Genomic DNA, 22,450 nt, shown 5'->3' with positions numbered 1-22,450 from the left:
ATTGGAAAAGACTCTGATGCTGGGAGGGGTTGGGGGCAGGAGGAGAAGGGGGCGACAGAGGATGAGATGGCTAGATGGCATCACTGACCCGATGGACATGAGTCTCAGTGAACTCCGGGAGTTGGTGCTGGACAGGGAGGCCTGGCGTGCTGCGATTTATGGGGTCGCAAAGAGTCGGACACGACTGAGCGACTGATCTGATCTCATCTGATACTGATTACATATTTAAATGACAATGTTTTGGATATACTAGATTTAAAATTTATTATTTAATGTGCTTACAGAACATTATAGAAATTCACAGGCATTACATACATATATGATTCTCACCCTACTTCTGTTGACAACATTGCCATAGACCAATTTCTATTTTCATTGTTAAGATTTTTTTTTTTTTCTTTGATGTGGACCGTTTTTAAAGTTTTTCCTGAATTTGTTACAATACTGCTTCTGTTCTATGTCTTGGGTTTTTAGTCCGGAGGCATATGGGATCTTAGATCCCTGATCAGGGACCAAACCCACACCCCCTGCAAATGGACCACCAGGTAAGTCTCAGGACCAATAAGTTTGACATCAGGTTTCTGTATTCAGACTAAAACCTCAGCACTTGAAGAGGCAGCTTCCCTGCCATTCAGCTTCAAGTTCCTTATCTAATAAATGCAATGATTACGACACATATATCATGGGTTTAATGCAATAATTAAATGACAGTATGTGAAAAGTACTAAGTACAGAGGCTTACAAGCACTCAGTAGCTGTTAGCTTCCATTTACCTCAGACGGGAATGGATTTGACAGGGGTGATGATGCTATGATGACACTAATGGAAAACATTCTAGGCCTTTGCTTGCTAAGGTCCATTTCAGCAGAAGTACACTTCGGCTGTTCATATGATAAGTAGTAGTAGTGTTAGTCACTCAGTTTGTCCAAGTCTTTGTGACCCCATGGACTGTAGCCCACCAGGCGCTTCTGTTCATGGAATTCTCCAGGCAAGAATACTGGAGTGAATTGACATTTCCTTTTCCAGGGGATCTTCCTGACCCAGGGATTGAACCCAGGTCTCCTGCATTCCAGGCAGAATCTTGACCGACTGAGCCACCAGGGAAGACCATATTCATATATGATAAGAATGTTCTCAAAGACATTAAAGGAAAGGATTCTTTCCTGACATCAACATCAGGAATAGCAGAGTCTTTTTCTAAGCTATTGGTTTGCTTTTATCTGATTAATGAATAAAGTTCAGCTCATAGTGATGGCTAATAGAGAACTTAAAAGCAGGTTTGCAAATTCAAATGCTAAGGAGTCAATAACCATAGGTGAAGCTTACTGACGATGTTTTTTAAAACATAGTTACAATTTGCATATTAAATGTTTAGAATATTTTATACTTCCACAAAAAAACAAAATAAGCTTCCTACTTTTTTTTTTCTTGAAACATGGCCCTATCATCTTCCACTTTTACTAAAGACATGGGTACAGAGAAACACTTCTATCTTGGGAGGAAAAGAACCAAACACTGTGATAGATGGTGATCCACACTGACTTCAGAATCAGACCAATCACAGGAATGGTCAGACCCAAGTCAAACCAGAACACAAATTCTCAAGCTAAAACAAACTCATCCTATATATTTACTCCAGCTGATTTTGCTACACAGGACACAAATCCAGGTTGGTTATATCTTTAGAAATTGCTTGTTGTCGTTTAATCACTAAGTGGTGTCTGACTCTTTTGTGACCCTGTGGACTGCAGCCCACCAGGCTCCTCTGTCCATAGGATTTCCCAGGCAAGAATACTAGAATAGGTTGTCATTTCCTTTGCAAGGGGATCCTCCCCACCCAGGGATCGAACCCTCATCTTCTGCATTGGCGGGCAGATTCTTTACCACTGAGCCACCAAGGAAACCCTTAGAAATTGTAGAAATCCACAATTTATGTCAATCTTCCTCATTTTAAAACATTATTTAAACTCTTAAAGAAGTCATGCCAAATGAACACATCTGTGAGACAGTTCGGAACAAAGTCCACAGCTTTGCAGTCTGGCTTAGATGGAGATATTCAGCTCAGTGGGAAGTAATAGGGAAATCCAATAAATATTTTTCTAGCAGCCTCATCCCAATATCTTCTTTATGGGTATATCTTTTATTTCCATAAAAATTGCTTCTAATTCTTGTTAACTGTGTTGACTATAAATAACCAAAAATTTCCAATAGCTAAATACATGATTAAGAATATATGAAATAGCCATGTATGCTGGCCCTGAGAGTGCAGAGGAGTTAAACACCCACACCATCATGCACACACACACAAACTGCTTACTACAGTTGCTTCCTGCTATGAGAAAAAATGTCCAAGGGGCGACTATTTGTGAAGATCCCAGATATACTGGCAGCAAGCAAATCCTTTAGGTTGTAAAACAAAACTTTACAAATAAGAGTAATTTTTTAATAAAAGTGCTATCGATGTGGAAAGATATTTAAAGTGATGAAAAGTAGAATCCAATATTAAGTATCCCCCATGATTTAACAATAGGGCTTCCCAGGTGGCACAGTGGTAAAGAATATGCCAGTCAATGCAGGAGATGCAAAAGACGTGGGTTCGATCCCTGGGTCAGGAAGATCCCCTGGAGGAGGAAATGGCAACCTACTGCAGTATTCTTGCCTAGAAAATTCCATGGACAGAGGAGCTGGGTGGGCTACATTCCATGAGGTCACAAAGACTGGGACATAACTGAATGATTGAGCATACACACACATGATTTAATAATACGTAATATAAAAGCATATTAGAGGTACAAACCACTAGAGATGCAAATTTTGACACTGGTTATCTCTAGGTAGTAAGAATTAAGGATTTTTTATTTTCTTCTTTGTATTCTTCTGCATTGTACACATTTTTTTTTTTCTTTCTGGATGAGCACATATTGATTTTGGAGTCAGAAATAATATGTGAAATTGCATAAAAATATTTTTCTGACCAGTAACAACAACTGAATGTCATTTTAAGCTAGGATGACAGCTTTATTTGAACTCTTTTGGTAATTTATAGAGGAAAAATGTTCATTTGGCTTGAGTGATTTGTAAGATTAATCTCATTTCCCCAATTCCCTTTGTCTCACAATCACAAAACAAGTAATGAAATATAAATTGATCAGGAGAGAGACTCTGGATAGCTGAGAGTCAAAGGTTCTATAATTTATTAAACAATGGGCATATCAGAATTTCTATGGAAAAACCTATCACTTTCACACATGAAGAAAAGAAAGTAAGAAAGACTTTCAGTCCGGATTCTATCTACTCTCTCCCAGTCAAAATGTCAGGGTACTTTTTCTCTCCCCTCCAAAGGAGATATTTCTCATATCATATGGAAATAGTGACATAAATATCTTATGTAGTTATTTTCTGCCTACAAATGCTGCAGGATACCATGAGGTTTTGTCTTTTCAATAATACACTTTATTGGAAGCACAGCTGGATTCTCCTTGGCGCAGCCTCTAAAGTGAGCAACAGAATGCTAACAGGAAAGGACTTCTGCTGAGTGAGTGGTTTGCTGCGGTTTTTATTTATTTGTTTGTTTTTGGTTGTGCTGGGTCTTCGTTGTCTCTTGAGCTTTTCTCTAGTTGCGTTTAGCAGGGTCTACGTTCTAGTTGCTATACCTGGGCTTCTCAGCGGTGGCTTCTCTTACTGTGGAGCACAGGCTCGAGGCAGAAAGGCTCAGCAGCTACAGCACGTGGGCTCACTAGTGGTGGAAAACTGGCTCTGTGGCTCGGCAGCATGAGGGATCTCCCTGGACCACAGATCAAACCTGTGTCCCCTGCAGTGGCAGGCGGATTCTTAACCGCTAGACACCAGGGAAGCCCTGCTATGTTTTAAAGCACCATCAAACCCTGTATTTCTGACTAAATGCGGTCCACTTTCATTGAAAACTAGTGAAATAAATGTTGCCTTACATTTACATGTATTTTTAGCAAGAGAACTTGTTTTTAGAAAGCCAAGAGCAAAGAAGGACGTTGTAACACCCATTATTTACAAACAGCTCTATTTCCTTGTGGAGAAACTCATATTTATGCCTACTATGAGAATAATATGCAGAATGATACTGTTTCCATAAGGACTGTATTGATGAAAGTCTAAGATACTGAAGGGAGGAGCTGCTTTGATTGCCCAAGTCCTCTGCAAAATGAACAGAGGAAAAGTTTGCCTTCCTGGCTTCTTAAGACATTATGAACTGAAGAGGATTAAATTTCCATAAAAAATCTTGCTCTCTGCTGAGTATTAAATATGAAAGTGGCAATTTTGACATGCAGCATCTTCCTGCAAGGATGAAAATGAATTTTTAAGAATCTGTTTATGCCAGCCACTGAAGTGTCAGCTGGTGTTAACTTGGAACATCTATTGATTCAGGTTATAGTTTAACTTACCTCTGAATGTCAAAATCACCATTATCCTATTACTGACACTCGGAACTGTCCATTTTCACCCAGGGCTATCCTATTTAGATACAGGAAAATGCGAGTTTCAATATTGTGTGGGACAACGACTATTTTCTAAGCATCTGGGATTGATCCACTGCATCTGCACTGAATATCACTCATCAAGACGGAGAGAGAAAATGCAAACCCAGGAAGGGGAAGATGTGGAAAAACACTTAACGTGACCAAAGTAGGATCCAATATTTGTGTTATGTTATCACAGACATAACAATGGAGAAAATCTATGGTATGTAATAATATACCCCCCCATCTTTCTTACAAGAAAGTATCTGTATGACCTAATACCTCCTTTTTAAAAAATACCAATATGTCGTACTCCCTACATAAGTCCTGCTTCACTATGTCAGCACGATTAATGCAATATAGCTGTCAAGCTTTATTAAAATTATTTTTGATGTGTATCTTGGCTCATAAACCTCTACAGTGCACTGATATTACCTCAGGGAATGTCCTTATAACATTGAGTCTCTGAAGATGGGACAATAAAAGAAAAATCCTCCAAACTTTCAAGTTCAGCTATGATATCACACAGCCGGCAACGTCTCCTGTCAGCACTCAGAATGTGCTTTTTTGCATGTGAAAGTAATTATGGCAGGACTGTTGTTCAAACCTTGTTTCACAGAGCCTTCTGGTAGGAAAAGCATAAAGGCATTCAGAGATAAATATCCAGGAACAGAGTCAGCACTGCCACTGAAATAAACTGTCAGGTCCGTTTTTCTTTATGAAGCCATTTCAGAAGCAGCATTCTTTGAGTTACAGCACTAGAGTGTTAATCTTGGGCCTTTAAGATTCGTGTTGTCCCTTAAGTAGTACATTTTAGCAATGGATATTTCCTATTAGTAACAAAGATGTCCAATTGTTGCCTACATATTCCATGGCCCCAGAGTTCTCATACTTGTGGAACACACACAAACAGCCGACATGCCAATCAAAATGGGTTTATGAGAGCCCATCATGGTTAGAAACATAGAGAAGGTTCTCCAAGGGAAGAAGGTTAGGGCAAGGACACACAGAGAGGGGCAAAGGGAGGCTGAAAACAGAAAGAAGAAACTCAAAGACACCAACAGAATCAGTGAATAGAGGTTCACCATCTTCCTCTTCTGAGGGTTATTCTAGAATAGTACTGATACATTTGCAACTATCTGTTTGAGGCTCAAATGATCTGGACAGAATTTGGCTGGCTGATTTTCCCAGGATGTCATGACCTGATATCTGATCCTACAGGGGATAACCAAGATGTACCTCACATCAAGGAGACATACCATGAAAGTTCAACATTAAAGAAGATTCCACTGGTGGGGTCTTAGATGTCTCAGCAATGTGAAATTGCTATCAAGATTTCTTTAATGGCTTCAACTTTTGACTTGTTGCAGAATGATCACAACTTCTTTATGAATGGGCTCCAGTCTATAGACCATGCTTTGTTCAGTCTGTTCTAGAAAGTACAGGAACAGAAGAATTAACGTTTCTAAGCAAAAAAAAAAAAAAAAAAAAAAAAAAAACCAAACACCATTCTGGGCAAGATGCACTTGCTAAAGTTCATAGCATTCTAATGGCCAAATCAAAGGTCTATTTTCTCTGCCCCTCCCACTTGACTATCTGCAACGTCTGATGCTGCTGATTACCCTATTTCTTGAGCACTTCTCTTTCTTTACTTTCAAAACAATATGCTTTTGGTCATTTGCCTTCTTTTTTTGTATCCTTTTCAAGTATTTATACTCCCTGATGTTTCATCTGATCCTGTTAGCTTTTCTCTCCAGCTAAATGTTATCATCCCTTGCCAACAAACATGTCTATGTTGTGTGCTTGGTCACTCAGTTGTGTCCAACTCTTTGTAACCACATGGACTGTAGTGCACCAGGGGGATTCTCCAGGCAAGAACACTGGAATGGGTTGCCATGCCCTTTCCCAGGGGATCTTCCCAATCCAGGATCGAACCCAGGTCTCCCACAGTGCAGACGGATTCTTTATCATTAAGCCACTGGGGAAGCTGAAGAATACTGGAGTGGGTAGCCTATCCCTTCTCCAGGGGGAAGTTCCCAACCCTGGAATGGAACTGGGGTCTTCTGCATTGCAGGCAGATTCTTTACTAGCTGACTGTGTTGGTGATTCTCAAACCAGTCAGCAGGCAGACAACAGTTACTCAGTTAGAACAAACAGTGTGCCCGGAAATGTGCTTGATGCTGGAAAAACAATCTGAGAAGACACTGCCTTTTATACCTTGCTGGTTTGCTCCTTTGTTTCTCCCGATGCGTGCTCCACTCTGCTCCACCTGCTTGGAATTAGGTCTCAGTGGTCACCTGAGTGACCAGTTAACCCCCTGAGTGGGCAGTTACAACAGTTTCCATTTCTGCATCCGCCATCAGTTTTCCCCACTCTAGTTTATCATATCCATGAAACAGAGATTTTCACCTCTTTCCTAGGAAAGAGGTAAAAATCTGACCACATACTTGTCTTTTGAAAAATCTTAGCTATCACTTCTTGCCAATGCAAAGTCCTTCAAATTCCTTAGCTGGAAATACAAAATCCAAATAATGCAATCCAGACCTCCTGGCCACATCTCAACAAAATCAGGACCTGCCACAATTCATGCCTTTAACCTGCTGGGTCCTTGGCAAGGAAGCCCTAGATCTTTTCCTCCTGTGTAAGACCCTATTCATCCTGTAAGTCTAAGTCTGACTATAACCCACTCTAAGGTGCCTTTTCCAATTTTTCAAGGCAAAGGGAAGCATACATTTCTCTTAATTTACATAGCATTCTTCCCACACCCCTATCTTCATCTTGATCCTTTGTACCACACTTAAACTTTTACACTTCCATCCTTTTGGATACACTGTGATTTTTGTCAGGGTAAATGCTGTTCATCGTTATTTCCTGTTTCTTACAGAACAATGTCCAGTGAAGAGCAGGTGCTCAGCACATTTGTCTCTCAAAAGTAGTGGAATGCTTTTCAGCAAAGATAGACAAACATCATGACATCATTTATATATGGACTCTAAAAATGATAACAATGAACTTATTTACAAAGCATAAATGGACTCACAGTCATAGAAAACAAAATTATAGTTACCAAAGTTGATAGTGATGGGGTGATAAATTAGGAGTTTGGGATGAACACGTATACACTATTATATATAAAATAAATAAACAGCAAGGAGCTACTGTATACTATAGGGAACTATACTTAGTATCTTGTAATAAACTATAAAGGAAAAGAGTCTGAAAAAAGAAGATATGTATATATATGAATAACTGAATCTCTTTTCTGTACACTTGAAACTAACACAACATTGCAAATTAACTATACTTCAATAAAAAAGAAAGGTTACTTTTTAATTATGCAAGAAAAACAGACAAGCACAAAAATGTTAGTGAAAGAGGCAGTTTTTATTCAAGGGTTCCGTCTGAGTTTCCAGTCTTATTTCTGCCTATTCCCCGCTATTTATTTCATGCCTCAGGAATACCCAGGAGTGCTTGCAGCTCCCTGCACTCATCTGTGGCCTCATGTTGTGTTTCTGCTAAGTTTTTCCTCTGCCTAAAACACCCTGCCTCCACTACGCTTGCTGCCCTCATCACCTGTGTCAATGTCCACACATCCTTCCACGTGTCCTTCAGGCCTCTCTACAGTCCTGAAAGTTCCTCACACCCCAAGGTTAAGCTAGATGTCTTTTCTCTCTATTTCCAAAACAATTACTGTACAATTGACTTTATTAGATTATCAATATTATTAGATTATAATATCAAAATCATTAGATTTTGACATTATTTGTTTCTGTCTCTCTCCCAATTAGTATTTGTAAGTACTTTAATTTGCATAGTCTTTGTATCTTAAGAACTTACCCACAGTACCTGATGTATACAACACACTGAACTAATGCTTATTGATGAGGCCTTAGCTACATTGCCACAATGGCTCCACTTTTACAAGAATTTAATAGGATCAAATGAATGTTGAGTTATTACAACCATCCATCTTGGACTATAGGAGAGAGAAAGATCATACCTGTTAGATATTGTCAGAACTGTGGTTGCCAAACTTTTTCTAGCTAAGTTGCATTGGCACAGAGTTAAAGAACCCCTTACCTTCTCCTTTCTTCTATGAATACAACTTCAAAACTGGATTCAATGGGGAGAAAAGTGCCCATTTTATTGGAATTACAAAAGATAACATAATTTTAAAATAAAATAGCCTAACAAGCATCTGGTGCTTCCCTAGTAGCTTAGACAGTAAAGAATTTGCTTGTAATGCAGGAGTCCCAGGTTTTAACCGTGGATCAGGAAGATCCCCTGGAGAATGAAATGGAAACCAACTCTTGAATTCTTGCCTGAAGAATTCCATGGTCGGAGGAGCCTGGCAGGCCACAGTCCATAGGGTCGCAAAGAGTTGGACACGACTGAGCGACTAACACTTCACTTAACAATACATATGTTATTAAAAACAGACACAAGCTACCAAAAGACCATAAAGAAAGGATATACAAAAAGCTCTTAATGCATTGGAAATAAATGGCTTCATTCTCCTCAATTTTCACTCTCTTAATCATTTTCCAAACACACACCTAAGTGTGGCATTTTGCAAGATAATTTAAAATTAATAAGAAAGATTTTTATTGTTTTAATCAAAATTACCAAACAGTTTTCATAAAAATGGGACCTTGTCTCTTCCCTGGAGTCCTATGTAGAACACTACACATGCTGTTCTTCAGGGGAGAAACTCTTTTGTTCCTTTGATCCCTGGACTTGCTCACACCCTTACAATTTCCAGTGCTTATCACAGCACCTGGATCATGGTAAAATTCATACATCATCAATGAAGTATATTAATAAGCTATTTTTTGCTGTTTTGGCCAGCAGTACTAATGTTATTTTGTTACTATTTTTTTAATCATGAAATTATTTATTGATTGATGGCAAAGCACTTTCTAAATATAATATAATGTCCACACCATCATCATCAAACAATAAGCATATATTATTCATGCTGACTTAAAAGTTGTAAACATAGAAACATTATTGATAGCTTCAAAAGGCTTACCTATTCTTCCTAATATTGTATATTATTGATTATATTATTATTCTATGTTAGACAATCATCAATTACAGAAGAGAATACACAGACCATAAAATAACTAAAAAAAAAAAAACTTTCATTCACCTAAGGTCTTTTTGTGGTCCTTTTCATTTCTGGATGACTAAAAAAATTAACTCCAATCAAAAGATGACCACAGAAGGAGCAAAACAGGTCATTTGGGTGACAGGCACAACAGGTGGTCTTAGTTTGTCTTAAATTCTATCTCAGAAGCAAAAGCTAGATAGAATATCATTTCCTTTTTAGACTATATCCATGGCATATTCTTTAGAATAGTTTTCAATTATTATCAAAGAATATTATGAATGGATGTATTGCCTAGCCTTCATTTCATCGAATTTGATGATCATTTTTTTTTTTCAGCCTTGTAATGTACCAACCACAGTTTTGGAAAATGGACTTTCTGTTTATAGCTTTCTAGGCACATGTTGTTAATGCAAGATTGTTTATTCAGCTGGATGTGTCCGTTAAGAGGCTCCCCATGCAAAGATGCTATTATGGATAGCAGACATAGGCAGGTGTCTGTTGATAATAAAATTCTGGTCGTACTAAAGCCAGACTTTCTTTCCAAAGTTCCAACCCACAAGGAATAAAAAAAAATTAAATAGAAAAACAGATGCATAATAGATCTAGATAGATAGAGAGATAGAGAGAGAGAGAGAAGTGACAGCATTTGGCCACAGTTCAAGTTCTATAGATTCCAATTCCATTATCTACCTAATTTGTCTGGAATGAATCAATCGAATGACTTTCATAGTTAAAGTGGTTGCTACTGACACAATTTATAGCTTTGCCTCATAGACGTCATATTTATTAAAGCAAAAAGATATGAAAGTCATGTCCTTTTTGTTTAAATGGCTTCAGGATGGACCAGTGAAGACACTACAGTCACTTGGTGATGAAAAATAGAAGCTCAGTCTAAGCGGACAATTGTTAATATCTCTATGCAGCCCTGTTTCTGTTCTTCCCATGTCTGATTAGCTTCAGAGGGACTGATGGCACCCAAATTTCCATTCACGAATGGGTGTATATAAGGAAGTAAGAGTGGTGCTTTCAAAAAGGGATCATGCTAAAAAAATAGTAAGGATCCTCTCTCTCAAGACTATTACATTATCAAAATTTGCTTTTATGTTCATTTTAGAGCTTTGTCTCCATGCTTACTTGATATCATTTAGCACAATGTGGAACATGGAAAGTGAATGGTCAAATCTACAAACACCAGTAAGTTTGATGAATCCATGGAAGGCAGCTCAGGCACTTGAGCATATCTACAGAGATGGAAAGAATCACACATGAACAATGGTATGTCTCCTCCCACTTTAATCTCTTTCATTAAAAAAATCTTAAGCCTGCATGCAGACACACAGAGCACAGAGATTAAGAAACAGTATGTTATCGGTAAGTATGGAACCCCCTGATTATCTCTTTTTTATAATACATTGAAACCTGATCCCCAGATGTTATTATTATATGATGTTTGTGTTTATTATTCGAAAGTTTTCTTCTTTCTTTTTTTCCCTGCTAAAGAGATAAATTTTCCGATCAAAACAATTAATTAGAAGCTATTAATGATGCCGTCCTAGATTTAAGAAGCCATTGTAAGAGAAGAGACTTCTCTAGTGGCTCAATAGGTAAAGAATCTGCCTGCAATGAAAGGGACACAGGAGATGTGGATTCAATCCCTGGGTCGGGAAGATCCCCTAGAGGAGGAATGGCAACATACTTCCCTAGAGGAGGAAATGGCAACCCATTCCAGTATTCTCGCCTGAAAAATTCCATGGACAGAGGAGCCTGGCAGGCCACAGTACACATGGTCACACAGAGCTGGACACGACTGAGCAACTAAGCACATGGGATATCATATATATTTTAATTCCTAAATTATGTATTGCTTTGTACTTTTTAAAAATTTATATAAATGGTATATGACTTGATGGACATGAGTTTGAGTACGCTCCAGGAGTTGGTGATGGACAGGGAAGCTTGGCGTGCTGCAGTCATGGGGTCGCAAAGAGTCAGACACGACTAGCAACTGAACTGAACTGAAATGGTATATATTTTTTGGTGATTTTATTTTTTTTGTCTCAAAAAGATTTTTGTAACTGATTCATCCACATATGTGGCTGTAGTTCACTTATTTTCAACGCTCCATAGGATTTCAGAAGAGATCATCAATTATGCAGATGGGACATTTGCCATATTTTCACTGTATATGTTATTATAAATAATGTTGCTGTGATTCCTACACATAGATTTGTATACAGGTGAAACAGTGTGTCGAGAGGTTAGAACTTTAGTTTTAAGATACGCATGTATTTGATAGCACATGCCTGCATGCTCGGTTGCGTGTCTGACTCTTTGCGATCCCATGGAATATAGCCCACCAGGCTCCCCTGTCCATGGGATTCTCCAGGCAAGAATACTGGAGTGAGTTGCCATGCCCTCCTCCAGGGGATCTTCCCAACCCAGGGATCAAAACTGTGTCTCCTGCATTGCCGGTGGATTCTTTCCCACTGAGCCACCAGGGAAGCCCCATTCAGTAGCACATGTATTTTTAAACAGTTATTTAAAATTAACGTGTTCCATCCAAAGCCTAGAAAAAGACTTGTGAGATGTGAGATGGCAAGAGTAAGTTCTAAAAATAGTTATGCTGACGTCATCAAATTAGTTCCCTACTTTTCTGGTAAGGAAATTCCCCAAATGTTGTGTCAAAACATTTGTGTCAAACTGCTGTGTTTTGCTAAAGAGATAAATTTCCCAGTCAAAACAATTAATTAGAAGCTATTAATGATGCCTTCCTAGATTTAAGAAGCCACTGTAAGAGAGGAGGGAAACTGCAGGATAAAAAATCTCCTAAGCCAAGGTGCAGGAGGTAAGTTGTTACAGTTTGTGAATCTCTATTTTGGAATTTTGCCTTGAATTCCTTAACTCTTCTACAATCATTTCACAAACTCCAAATCAGTCAAGTAACAGACCACAAGGAAACTTCAGATATATGAGGGGCTAACCCTCAAACACAATTCTTACTTCTCTTCTTAATATAGTCAGTCTTGTAATATTTTATTCTTATCACAAAGAACAGTTTGGGTGCTGTAAGTCATCGGCACCCAAATGGTACTAGTAAATCTGCATCTGATTTAGTCAGCTACAGACCATCTGGTCATCATTAGGTAAGAAAGTTCACTGGTAAAATACTTAAATTGCTAAGTCATAAATTATTTGAGAAAAAAAAAATTCTCAGCTTCTAAACCAAGGCTATATATTCCCATCCATCTCTCTCTGTTTCCATCCATCCATCCATCCATCCATCTATTCACTTACTAGAAGGCAGTAATCAGATGTCAGTATGGGATTTATGATTTGAATAGATTAGGGCTAATGATACTCAGGCCAAACAAGCCAATATCTTCATAAAATAGTAAACATTCATGGTCACATGACCACTAACAACATTGCAAGCCCACAGCAGCTATTCTGCAAATGAATGTTGGTCATGAAAAAACCAAGGGAAGAAAGATCTCAGTGTTGCAGAGTACATCTCACCTCATGCCTAGAAAACAAAACAAAACAAAACTGAAGGTCATACTCCACTGATGGTTGGTCCATGATATCAGTCTTTACCAGGAAGGTTGACGCGTCAGTTTTTGGTAGACAAAGATCTCAAGGCTGGGACAGGCAGGGAAAGACAAGGGGGAGGCGCCATTTCCCGGCTGCCCTTAACGCCGTCCTCTGAGAAACAGGAAAGAGAGTCATCTGCAAACTCGCTTGTGGCTTTTTAGATGGACTGATAGAAAATATTCTCTTACCTCACTGAGACTTCCCCAGAGTTAAATATATGTATCTAATCATTATTCACACTCAGGCAGACTCTATATAAACAATCCGGACTGTCACAGGTATCAATCCACGCTTTTAATTTCTTACCTCATGTGCCTCAAAAGCTGGCAATTTCATTCTTCAATAAAAGCAAGGGCTTCAATTTGAAGCCACCGTGACTAACATTTTTTAACAACAAAATCTATCTCTCAAGAATATATGGAATATATATTTATTTCTTATATCAATCTGTATGTCACAGACTTACCCAAGTGATCATTTTCCTCTTATGACTCCCCCTGGCCAATTCCTTATTAATCCACCTTTGGGCTTCTATTTCCTTTGGTATTTAGAATGTTGTTGATTTTTCAATGAAAAAAAATTGTTTTTAACATCAAAGTTATAGGCCCTTTGTATTATTAAATCCCTTGTGATTATCTTCCTCAGAGCATTCTTCCAAAGAATCTTTCCATAGGCTCAAGTAACCTTTTTAAGAATTGCTCATTTAAAAAATGGACTGCTATGAATTTTACAAACAGAGCCATAGAGAAACATTTCTTAAGGGTATATACATCTTTCTACCAAGATGTAAATACTGAGGAGATCAAAGTGGACAAAAACGAAACATGGCAGGATAGTACCAATAGTTATAAAAAATATATGGCTATTTGGCACAACTCTGCAGTAAGAAAGTAATATTTAGCAATAATCTTTGTACAAACATGACCTTCTTTGGGTGACATAATACCAGACTCCTGTTATCTATTGTTTTAACTTTACCTCTTAAAGTAATCATCTTCCAGTTTATTTGTTGGACAGCCCTCATAAATGGGCAAGCCTATCTCATAAGAGCAGTTGAATGTCAAGGAAGAATTTAAACAAAGGCATATATCCTTTACACAGGAAACAGTCAATGTTTAAAAACAGCAGTGGAAAAAGACCCCATCCATTAAAGGTTTAGAGACATCCTCAAGGAAAGACACATACATGTATTAGTGGTTTATCTTTCTCATAAGCCCAATGCAATACACAGCATTGAATTACAAAGATAATGGATAACAGAAAGAATTCTCCACCAGAGTCTACACTTTGTATTCATTAGTCCTCCCTAATCCAGTTGTACAGGTGTCAGCTAAAGGCTCTTCTTTTACTATTAAGGAATTTGCCACATTGACAAGGGTGATAAAGAAGAAGAAATGCCAGGTGCTGGTGTTTTGAGCAGCAACTTGTCTCCACTTGCAGTCACCATGAAGACTCACCTTGTGACTTCACAGAGGATTATAACCTCTGGAGAGACTGCTGCATAAGTATTTATCATCCTTAGAACTGATCAGAAATGCCAAGTGGTCATGGTTACAAGACACCTGTTTTCATGCATTCCCTGATAAAAGCTTCCCTGCTGAATTGCTGATAAATATTGACATTATGTTTCAAACCACATGGAATGGCTTGAAATCCTGGCTCCTCTCACACAAAGAATTAAGCTTTGACATTTAGCTGATTTAGCAAGACCACTGTACGTGAGAACTTCTACATGAATTTTAAAGAAAAAAAAAAAAAAAAACAAACACTGGTTTTAAAAAACAGAGAAAACGGGAAAGGCCAATTAGAAAGACAGTAGAATTTCAATTACCTTGGACACCCGATTTGCAACTTCTCTGCCCACGGTCAGCCCTTGGACAAATGTCCGCGCAGCAATGAAGGCGCGGGTGATCTGAATTTTCAGCTTCCGGGGAACATCTCCAAACGGCTTCAGCTGGTCTGTGTATTTGCTCACGCACTCCAGGTAGTCCTCGCTGAAATGATACTGGGGGTTGATCAGCTGAAACATCCGTTCCAGGAGCCGAGCCCAGAAGTCATTGAGCATTTCCTCCAGATTCACATTGCCCCCCGTGTAGTATCTCTTAAGCTCTGTAAAGAGGTCCTGGAACACTTCCGAATTCTGCATGTACAGCATTCCATAGGTCCGGACAAACATATCATTTAGTGACTTTTCTGCATTCTCCAGGAGCTCTCGGAAAAACTCTGCAAATTAAAACAAGAAAGCAGTCATAAATTAGAAATATCTAGGAAGTCCAAAACATCCACTTACCTCAAAAACAACTGCTTCTAATGGTTGTTTTCACGGAAAAAAGAAAAATGTCTCCTGTGATTAAGGTACCAATCAACTGATGAAAATATTTTAAGTGAGATTTGACTTGTATCTAAGATCTTCTCTCAAAGAAAACAGAAGAGTATATGATTTCTGTTGGAAAGAACATCCATTACATTAGGAATTTACCATTTAATAATACTCTTCTAAAGAAGTTCAATTATTTTTCCATTTGTTGTAAATTTTAGAAAACTCTATTAACTTGAATCAGAACATGTGGCTAAGTATTTTCATTAATATAATAAATGCATAACTGATAAAAAACATTTGCTCCAGTCTATTTAAAAATCTGTTCTAGCCACTCATTCAATTAATTTGCTTTTATATGGAAAAGTTCATAAATGGGATATTCAAAGTAATGAAATATTTGGACCCTTTGGAGTTGTTATATATAGCAATCAATTATCAGTGTTTAGAGGCTCATAGTATAATTAAATTCACTTAATACCAAAGCTATAATAAACAGAATTTAGGCTGCCATAATGAATCAGAAAGTTATGGAGTACCATGTATTATTATGATAAACTATCACTATATAGAACTTGAACAACATACAGGTATTTGGGCTTTCTGGTTAAGAGGTTCTAAATGAAAAAGAATCTACCAAGACATGACCACTTTCATCCTGAAACAGCACTTGAATATTTCTGGGAATAGTTACAGTATGTAAGAAATGGGATGGAAAAAACAATGTCCCTGTTAGACTCATTGGCCCTCATATTGGTCTCCCTCATATATATGGAATCTAGAAAAAAATGGTACTGATAAACTTATATGCAGGGCAGGAATAGAGACACAGGCATAGAGAATGGGGACATGGAAAGGGGCAGGAACAGGAAGGGGAGATGAACTGGTAGCATAGGACTGACATATATACACTACCATGTGTAAAATAGACAGCTAATGGGAAGCTGCTGTACAGCACAGGGAACTCAGCTCCGTGCTCTGTGATAACTTGTGGGGGGGGGGTGGGGAAGCTGGAGGGAGGCTCTAGAGGGAGGGGATATATGTGTGCATGTGGCTGATTCACACTGTAGTACAGCAGAAAATAACACAACATTGTAAAGCAATTATACTCCACGCCCCCCCACCCCCCCAAAAAAAAGAATACAGAGGAAATACAGAGTTCATGTGTGTACAAAGTTTATCCATTTGCACCAGAGCAAGCTCAAGCGTTATCCCATTTGGAGAATGTAACTGGGGGTGGGAAAAAGGCTAAGGAAAGATTATGCTTCTGAGTCTGTGAACCCAATTCCCAACAGCAAAGAAATTCCACTTTACCGCCCATTGTTCTCTCTTATTCCCAGAAGCTATGGCCCCCTCAGCCAATGCAGGGAATAATCATGTCCTCTATACCTCAAGGAACTCCAATAGGAATGAATACAACAAAAATCTCTTTTTTTTTTTATCCAGAGGTTTGGGGAGACTTTTTCCTGAGATGCAGAAGGAAAAATCAATGACTCTCTTCATGGCGTCCATGGGAGCTACACCTAATTTCTTCTTTATCAGAAGAAGCACTTGACTTAGCTACATTGAACTATTGTCTTGATAAAATTGTGTCTATAATGGTGATTATTTTGTATTTGTTTTCAAATGTAACTGATATGCTTAAATTTAAAAAGGACACTGTTCAATGTTTATCCTCTTATTATGAAAGAATACACTTTTTCTTCTTAAATACAGAAATTCTATTGCTACAATCTAAGCAAAAATAGAGGGATTATCTGAAATTCATGGCTTGTCACCCTTAAGGCACCAAATAGTTCTTATTTTAATTTTTATCAAATGCTAAAATCAGGCTACATAGTATTAAACCTCTCTAACCTTCAAGGATTCATTAAGGAAAATCAGATGGGGAAAAAATTTTCAAAACTGTCAAAGGATTCATTGGTCAAAATATTTATATGTGCTATGCATGCATATCTGCTAAGTTGCTTCAGTCATGTGTGACTGTGCTACCCTACAGACTGTAGACTGCCAGGCTCCTCCTTCCATAGGATTCTCCAGGGAATAAAACTGGAGTGCGTTGCTATGCTTTTCTCCAGGGGATCTTCCCAACCCAGGGATCGACCTCGGGTCTCTTTTACTGCAGGCGGATTCTTTACCATCTGAGCCACTAGGAAAGCCCTATTTATATATGCTATTTGCCTATGTTATTTATGATTTTATGAAATCAGAAACAGTTTAAAAGTTTTTCAGAAATTTACTAGTCACTTAGATTGTCTTAAAAATGGAAACTATAATAAATTATTAATATTAATACCAAAGTATTACCATAATAAAACCTCTCAGTCTTGAAACCAAAGATGAAAATAGCTTGGCCTTATTCATATAGGAGCAGGTAAAAGGTGTTACAGATTGTGAAAGAAACTATGAAAGAATGGAAAAATCACTGAATTGAAAAATACTAATATAATGAGATTGGAAAGTGGATTCTCATCACGAGCTCAGGATGGTCTATTCATTTATCTTCTTTTTGAGGTCAATTATTTTGTTGGACTCAGAAATTAAAGCTTAATTTATTGAATACAGAGTACTGCCTTCAGCAATGAATTGTCAGTAATCAATAATGTGGTCTGGATTTGCAAGAGCTAAACAAAAGAGGGAGTTGTTTTCTTCTGGTTCTTGTTGCTCTCCAAAGACTTGAGGTATAAATGCTTTACTGTAGGGATTAAATTTTTTTTTATTTAAAATTAATTTTTTAAAAATTGGAGGATAATTGCTTTTCAGTGTTGTGTTGGTTTCTGCCTGTATTTCTTTTATTGAAAGTAACATTACTAGTGTTTCCTCTCCTGACATGGGGAAAATATTAGTCTCTGACCACTTTGCAGCAAAATGGGTAAAATCAGATTACCCACTCACTGTGTTTTGTGGTTTATTTCTTTATGCCTAAATTAGTAGTCATAATTTTATGAATATAGAAACTCAGTTATCATATTTCCATAAATATGGTTCAAGAAACATTTTTTCAGATGCCAGGATTAAATTTGTGTCTAAGGGTGTGTCATTGACTCAGAAGTTTGCTCTTAGTTTTACCAGTCCTCAAAAGTCAAGTTATTATTCCTTGTTCAAAATCATTATATGGTTTAGTGATCTCACAGTCAAAGTTAATATTTGGTACTAAAGGATGCTAATACATCAGGCAATTACGACAAATGTTGCTACCTTAAAGTACATTGATCTTAGACCTTATGAAAGATGGGGATCCGAGGTACTGAGGCAAAACTAATGTCCTCCAAAAGCTAAGTATACTCATTTCGTTTTTAGCATGCCCATAGACTGAAACTTCCACCTTTTGAAGGGTGACTCTGAACAAAGTATTTTATGCTTGAATGAAAACTCTCTCAGCAAACCAACAAGATGGGGATTAGGAAGGAAGACAGTTACCAGACCCATTTTGCTGAGAAAGTATTATGCCCAAAAACCATAGAGAACTGAAGAACCACATAAAGAAAGAGACACGACTCAATTTAATCCTTTGCTTATTAGGTTAAGGGCAAAGCTCTCATTGGATACAGGCTTCAGTCAACAAAAAATTCTTATCTGCAAGAAAGAATATGGCAAATAAAAATGCTTTTATTTATTTATTTTTCTTCCCCAATCACAAAATATACATCAAAGGTGATTGCTTAGGGCTCAGTTACGCTTCACAGAAGCACAAAAGAACTTTTTCCAGCCAGCTGTAGCCTCTGGGAGGATTTTATTCATCTAGAGGGGAGATGTGGATGTGAACATCTGTTTGCTGCGGGGCAGACTGCCCCAACTGGGAGAGCAATCTTGTGGATAAAAACCACCAGTTTCAAAAGCAAAAAAGAGAGTCTATGCACACCGCCGACGGTTTGGAGAGGCCTCTAAAGGGGCAAAAATCAACTCCCAGGAGTCAAAAGGCTCCCTAAGGATATCTGTGAAAGGCTTCCATTTATTGCCTCCAAATGAATGGATCAAAACGTCAGGTGCACACAGGACTAAGGAGAAGTACAAGCAAGAGGAGAAAGAGGCGATTGAAGGTTCTCAAGGAATTTGCAGTCTGCCTCAAAAAACAAACGCTAGGCCCGTTTACGCTGGAAGTGCTGACTAGTTGACATTACCGTAGCAGGACTAGGCATGGCGACCGGATCAAGCACTGTTCAGCATTAACCTAGAAACTGTAGTGTTTTCCTATTCTCTTCTCATGCTCTCCAAAACACTCCTCACTGCCAGCTCATTTAAAATTAATGCTTCAGGTTGGTGGTATAAATTCATGTCATCATAGAACCCAGTGAGTGAAAGCTCTTGTCATGAGTCGGTGGAGACTGTATTTACGCATGATCACAGCATCTATCCCACCAGGGGGAGCAGGTCTATTGACTTTGCTTCCCTAAATCCACATATTTGTGTTGAGTTTATTTCTCTCCTAATCTCTTCTTTCTGCCCTCCCCTTCACAAAAGCATGCTCTATAGGTTCAATCAGCTCACAACCCAAGCTTTGGCTAAGATAAACTCCAAGTTGCTGGCATGGAGGGTAAATGATTCAGAAAGCTGATCTCAGACAAGGGCTATGATTCAGACACAGGAAAGCTATGGTCCTGCCCTCTACCCAGGCCCTTTTCAAGGTGAAGTGAATAGAAGAGTCCTTCACTTTGCACACACCTGTCAGCTTTCCAGCGTATCTTCTCCTTTCAAAGTCTCCTTGCTTACATCATCAACTGATGTGAGCACCAGGGAAATGCTGAGTTAAGAGGAGCATTAAAGGAGGAGGAATCCCAGTGCCATTTACTCTTGTCTCCCACAGACTTTGAGGGCTAAACGCATGGTCCCTAAATAACCTATCTCTCCCCACTCCCTGCAGGGTGAGACTATAAGAAGGTGGATGCTGCTCAGGGAGTCCTTGTTGCATGAAATGTCACCCTCGGCAGACTGTAGCTATGTGGAATGCATGACTCAGTGCTAATCCTCTACATCAGAGGTCTCTGCCTCAAAATTACTGACATTTTGAGCTGGACAATCTTTTTTTCAATTAAAAAAATTCAAAAATTTATTTAATCAAATTTATGTATTTATTTTTGCTGCACTGTGTGGCTTGTGGGATCTTAGTTCCCTGACCAGGGATTGAACCTGGGCCCCCACAATGAAAATGCAGTGTCCTAACCACTGAATCATCAGGGAATTCCCTGAGCTGGACCATCTTCCTTGAGTGTCTGCCCTGCGCACTATAAGACAACAGGTAGCACGCCTGGCTTCTGCCTATTAGATGCTATTGGCCCATCCTCCCTCCAGCAGTGATGACAAAATTGTCTGCAGACATAACGGTCCCCAGCACATGCTCAGTCTCTCCAGTGAGCTCTACTCTTCTGCTAAAAAATCCAAATCCCAGAAGCCTAGAGACAGGCCATCGAAACCTTCCAAGAAAAGACCAGCACTTTTCTATACCTCATCAGTCTGGCAATTTATTTACAAGAAAAGTTCCAGGAGCTGTGTGTGCTTTGAATGAAAGAAGCTGAAATGCACATCATATTCACAGGTAAGCTTGTTAGTGACCAAAACTACCATCTCCATGTATGAGGCCTGCCATAGGACAGGCCTTAAAAAGTGGTGACTAGGGAGTGAATAAATAGACGGTGAACATGAGCACCCAGTGAAATACATCCTGACTCCATCTGGATGGGGCTCCTTTTAGGAAGTGATAACATTGCGGCCCCGCCTTTGAGGGAAAGAAATCCTACAACTGCATCTTAGAGCAGACAAAACTGATGTGCTCTCTTGTCATCCTCCAAACACATGTTCAGTTCAGTTTAGTTGCTCAGTCGTGTCTGACTCTATGTGACCCCATGGACTGCAGCACACCCGGCCTCCCTGTCCATCACCAACTCTCAGAGTTTACTCAAACTCATGTCCATTGAGTCGGTGATGCCATGCAACTACCTCATCCTCTATCATCCCCTTCTTCTTCCACCTTCAAACTTTTCCAGCAGCAGCGTCTTTTCAAATGAGTCAGTTCTTTGTATCAAGTGGCCAAAGTATTGGAGTTTCAGCTTCAGCATCAGTCCTTGCAATGAATATTTAGGACTGATTTCCTTTAGGATGGAAAAGTTGGATCTCCTTACTGTCCAAGGGACGCTCAAGAGTCTTTTTCAACACCACAGTTCAAAAGCATCAATTCTTCAGCTCTCAGCTTTCTGTATAGTCCAACTCCAGAGTTCAGACAAAATGTGGTCCACTGGAGCAGGGAATGGCAAACCACTTCAGTATTCTTGCCTTGAGAACCCCATGAACAGTATGAAAAGGCAAAAAAGATAGGACACTGAAAGATGAACTCAACAGGCCAGGAGGTGCCCAATATGCTACTGGAGATCAGTGGAGAAATAACTCCAGAAAGACTGAATAGATGGCGCCAATGCAAAAACAACACCCAGTTGTGGATGTGACTGGTGACAGAAGTAAAGCCCGATGCTGTAAAGAGCAATATTGCATAAGAACCTGGATTATTAGGTCCATGAGTCAAGGCAAATTGGAAGTGGCCAAATAGGAGATGGTAAGAGTGCACATCGACATTTTAGGAGTAGTGAATTAAATGGCCTGGAATGGGTGAATTTAACTCAGATGACCATTATGTCTACTACTGTGGGCAAGAACCCCTTAGAAGAAATGGAGTAGCCATCATAGTCAACAAAAGAGTCCGAAATGCAGTACTTGGATGCAATCTCAAAAACAACAGAATGATCTCTGTTCGTTTCCAAGGCAAACCATTCAATATCACAGTAATCCAAGTCTATGCCCCAACCATTAATGCTGAAGAAGCTGAAGTTGAACGGCTCCACGAAGACCTACAAGACCCCAAAAAGAGGTCCTTTTCATTACAGAACGAACACCCAAAAAAGAGATCCTTTTCATTATAAGGGACTGGAATGCAAAAGTAGGAAGTCA

At 38.8% G+C, this 22,450-nt stretch overlaps 1 protein-coding gene across 6 annotated transcripts in view; it reads right to left on the bottom strand.

The window, feature by feature from the left end:
* The window catches only part of GPC6 (glypican 6), a 1,234,490-nt gene that overhangs the window by 607,868 nt on the left and 604,172 nt on the right, over positions 1–22,450 (bottom strand). For all 6 annotated transcript variants that reach the window (XM_086330189.1, XM_086330193.1, XM_086330194.1 and 3 more), the window contains one exon: positions 15,029–15,420. In XM_086330189.1, coding sequence (XP_086186315.1) covers positions 15,029–15,420 — 392 coding nt within the window. The remainder of the gene's footprint in view (positions 1–15,028; positions 15,421–22,450) is intronic.

The sequence above is a fragment of the Bos grunniens genome, chromosome 12 (genome assembly GCF_055505025.1).
Source record: "Bos grunniens cultivar Pamir isolate PY7600 chromosome 12, Bosgru_T2T1.0, whole genome shotgun sequence".
Classification (NCBI taxonomy): domain Eukaryota; kingdom Metazoa; phylum Chordata; class Mammalia; order Artiodactyla; family Bovidae; genus Bos; species Bos grunniens.
This window is presented reverse-complemented; position numbering and strand designations above follow the sequence as displayed.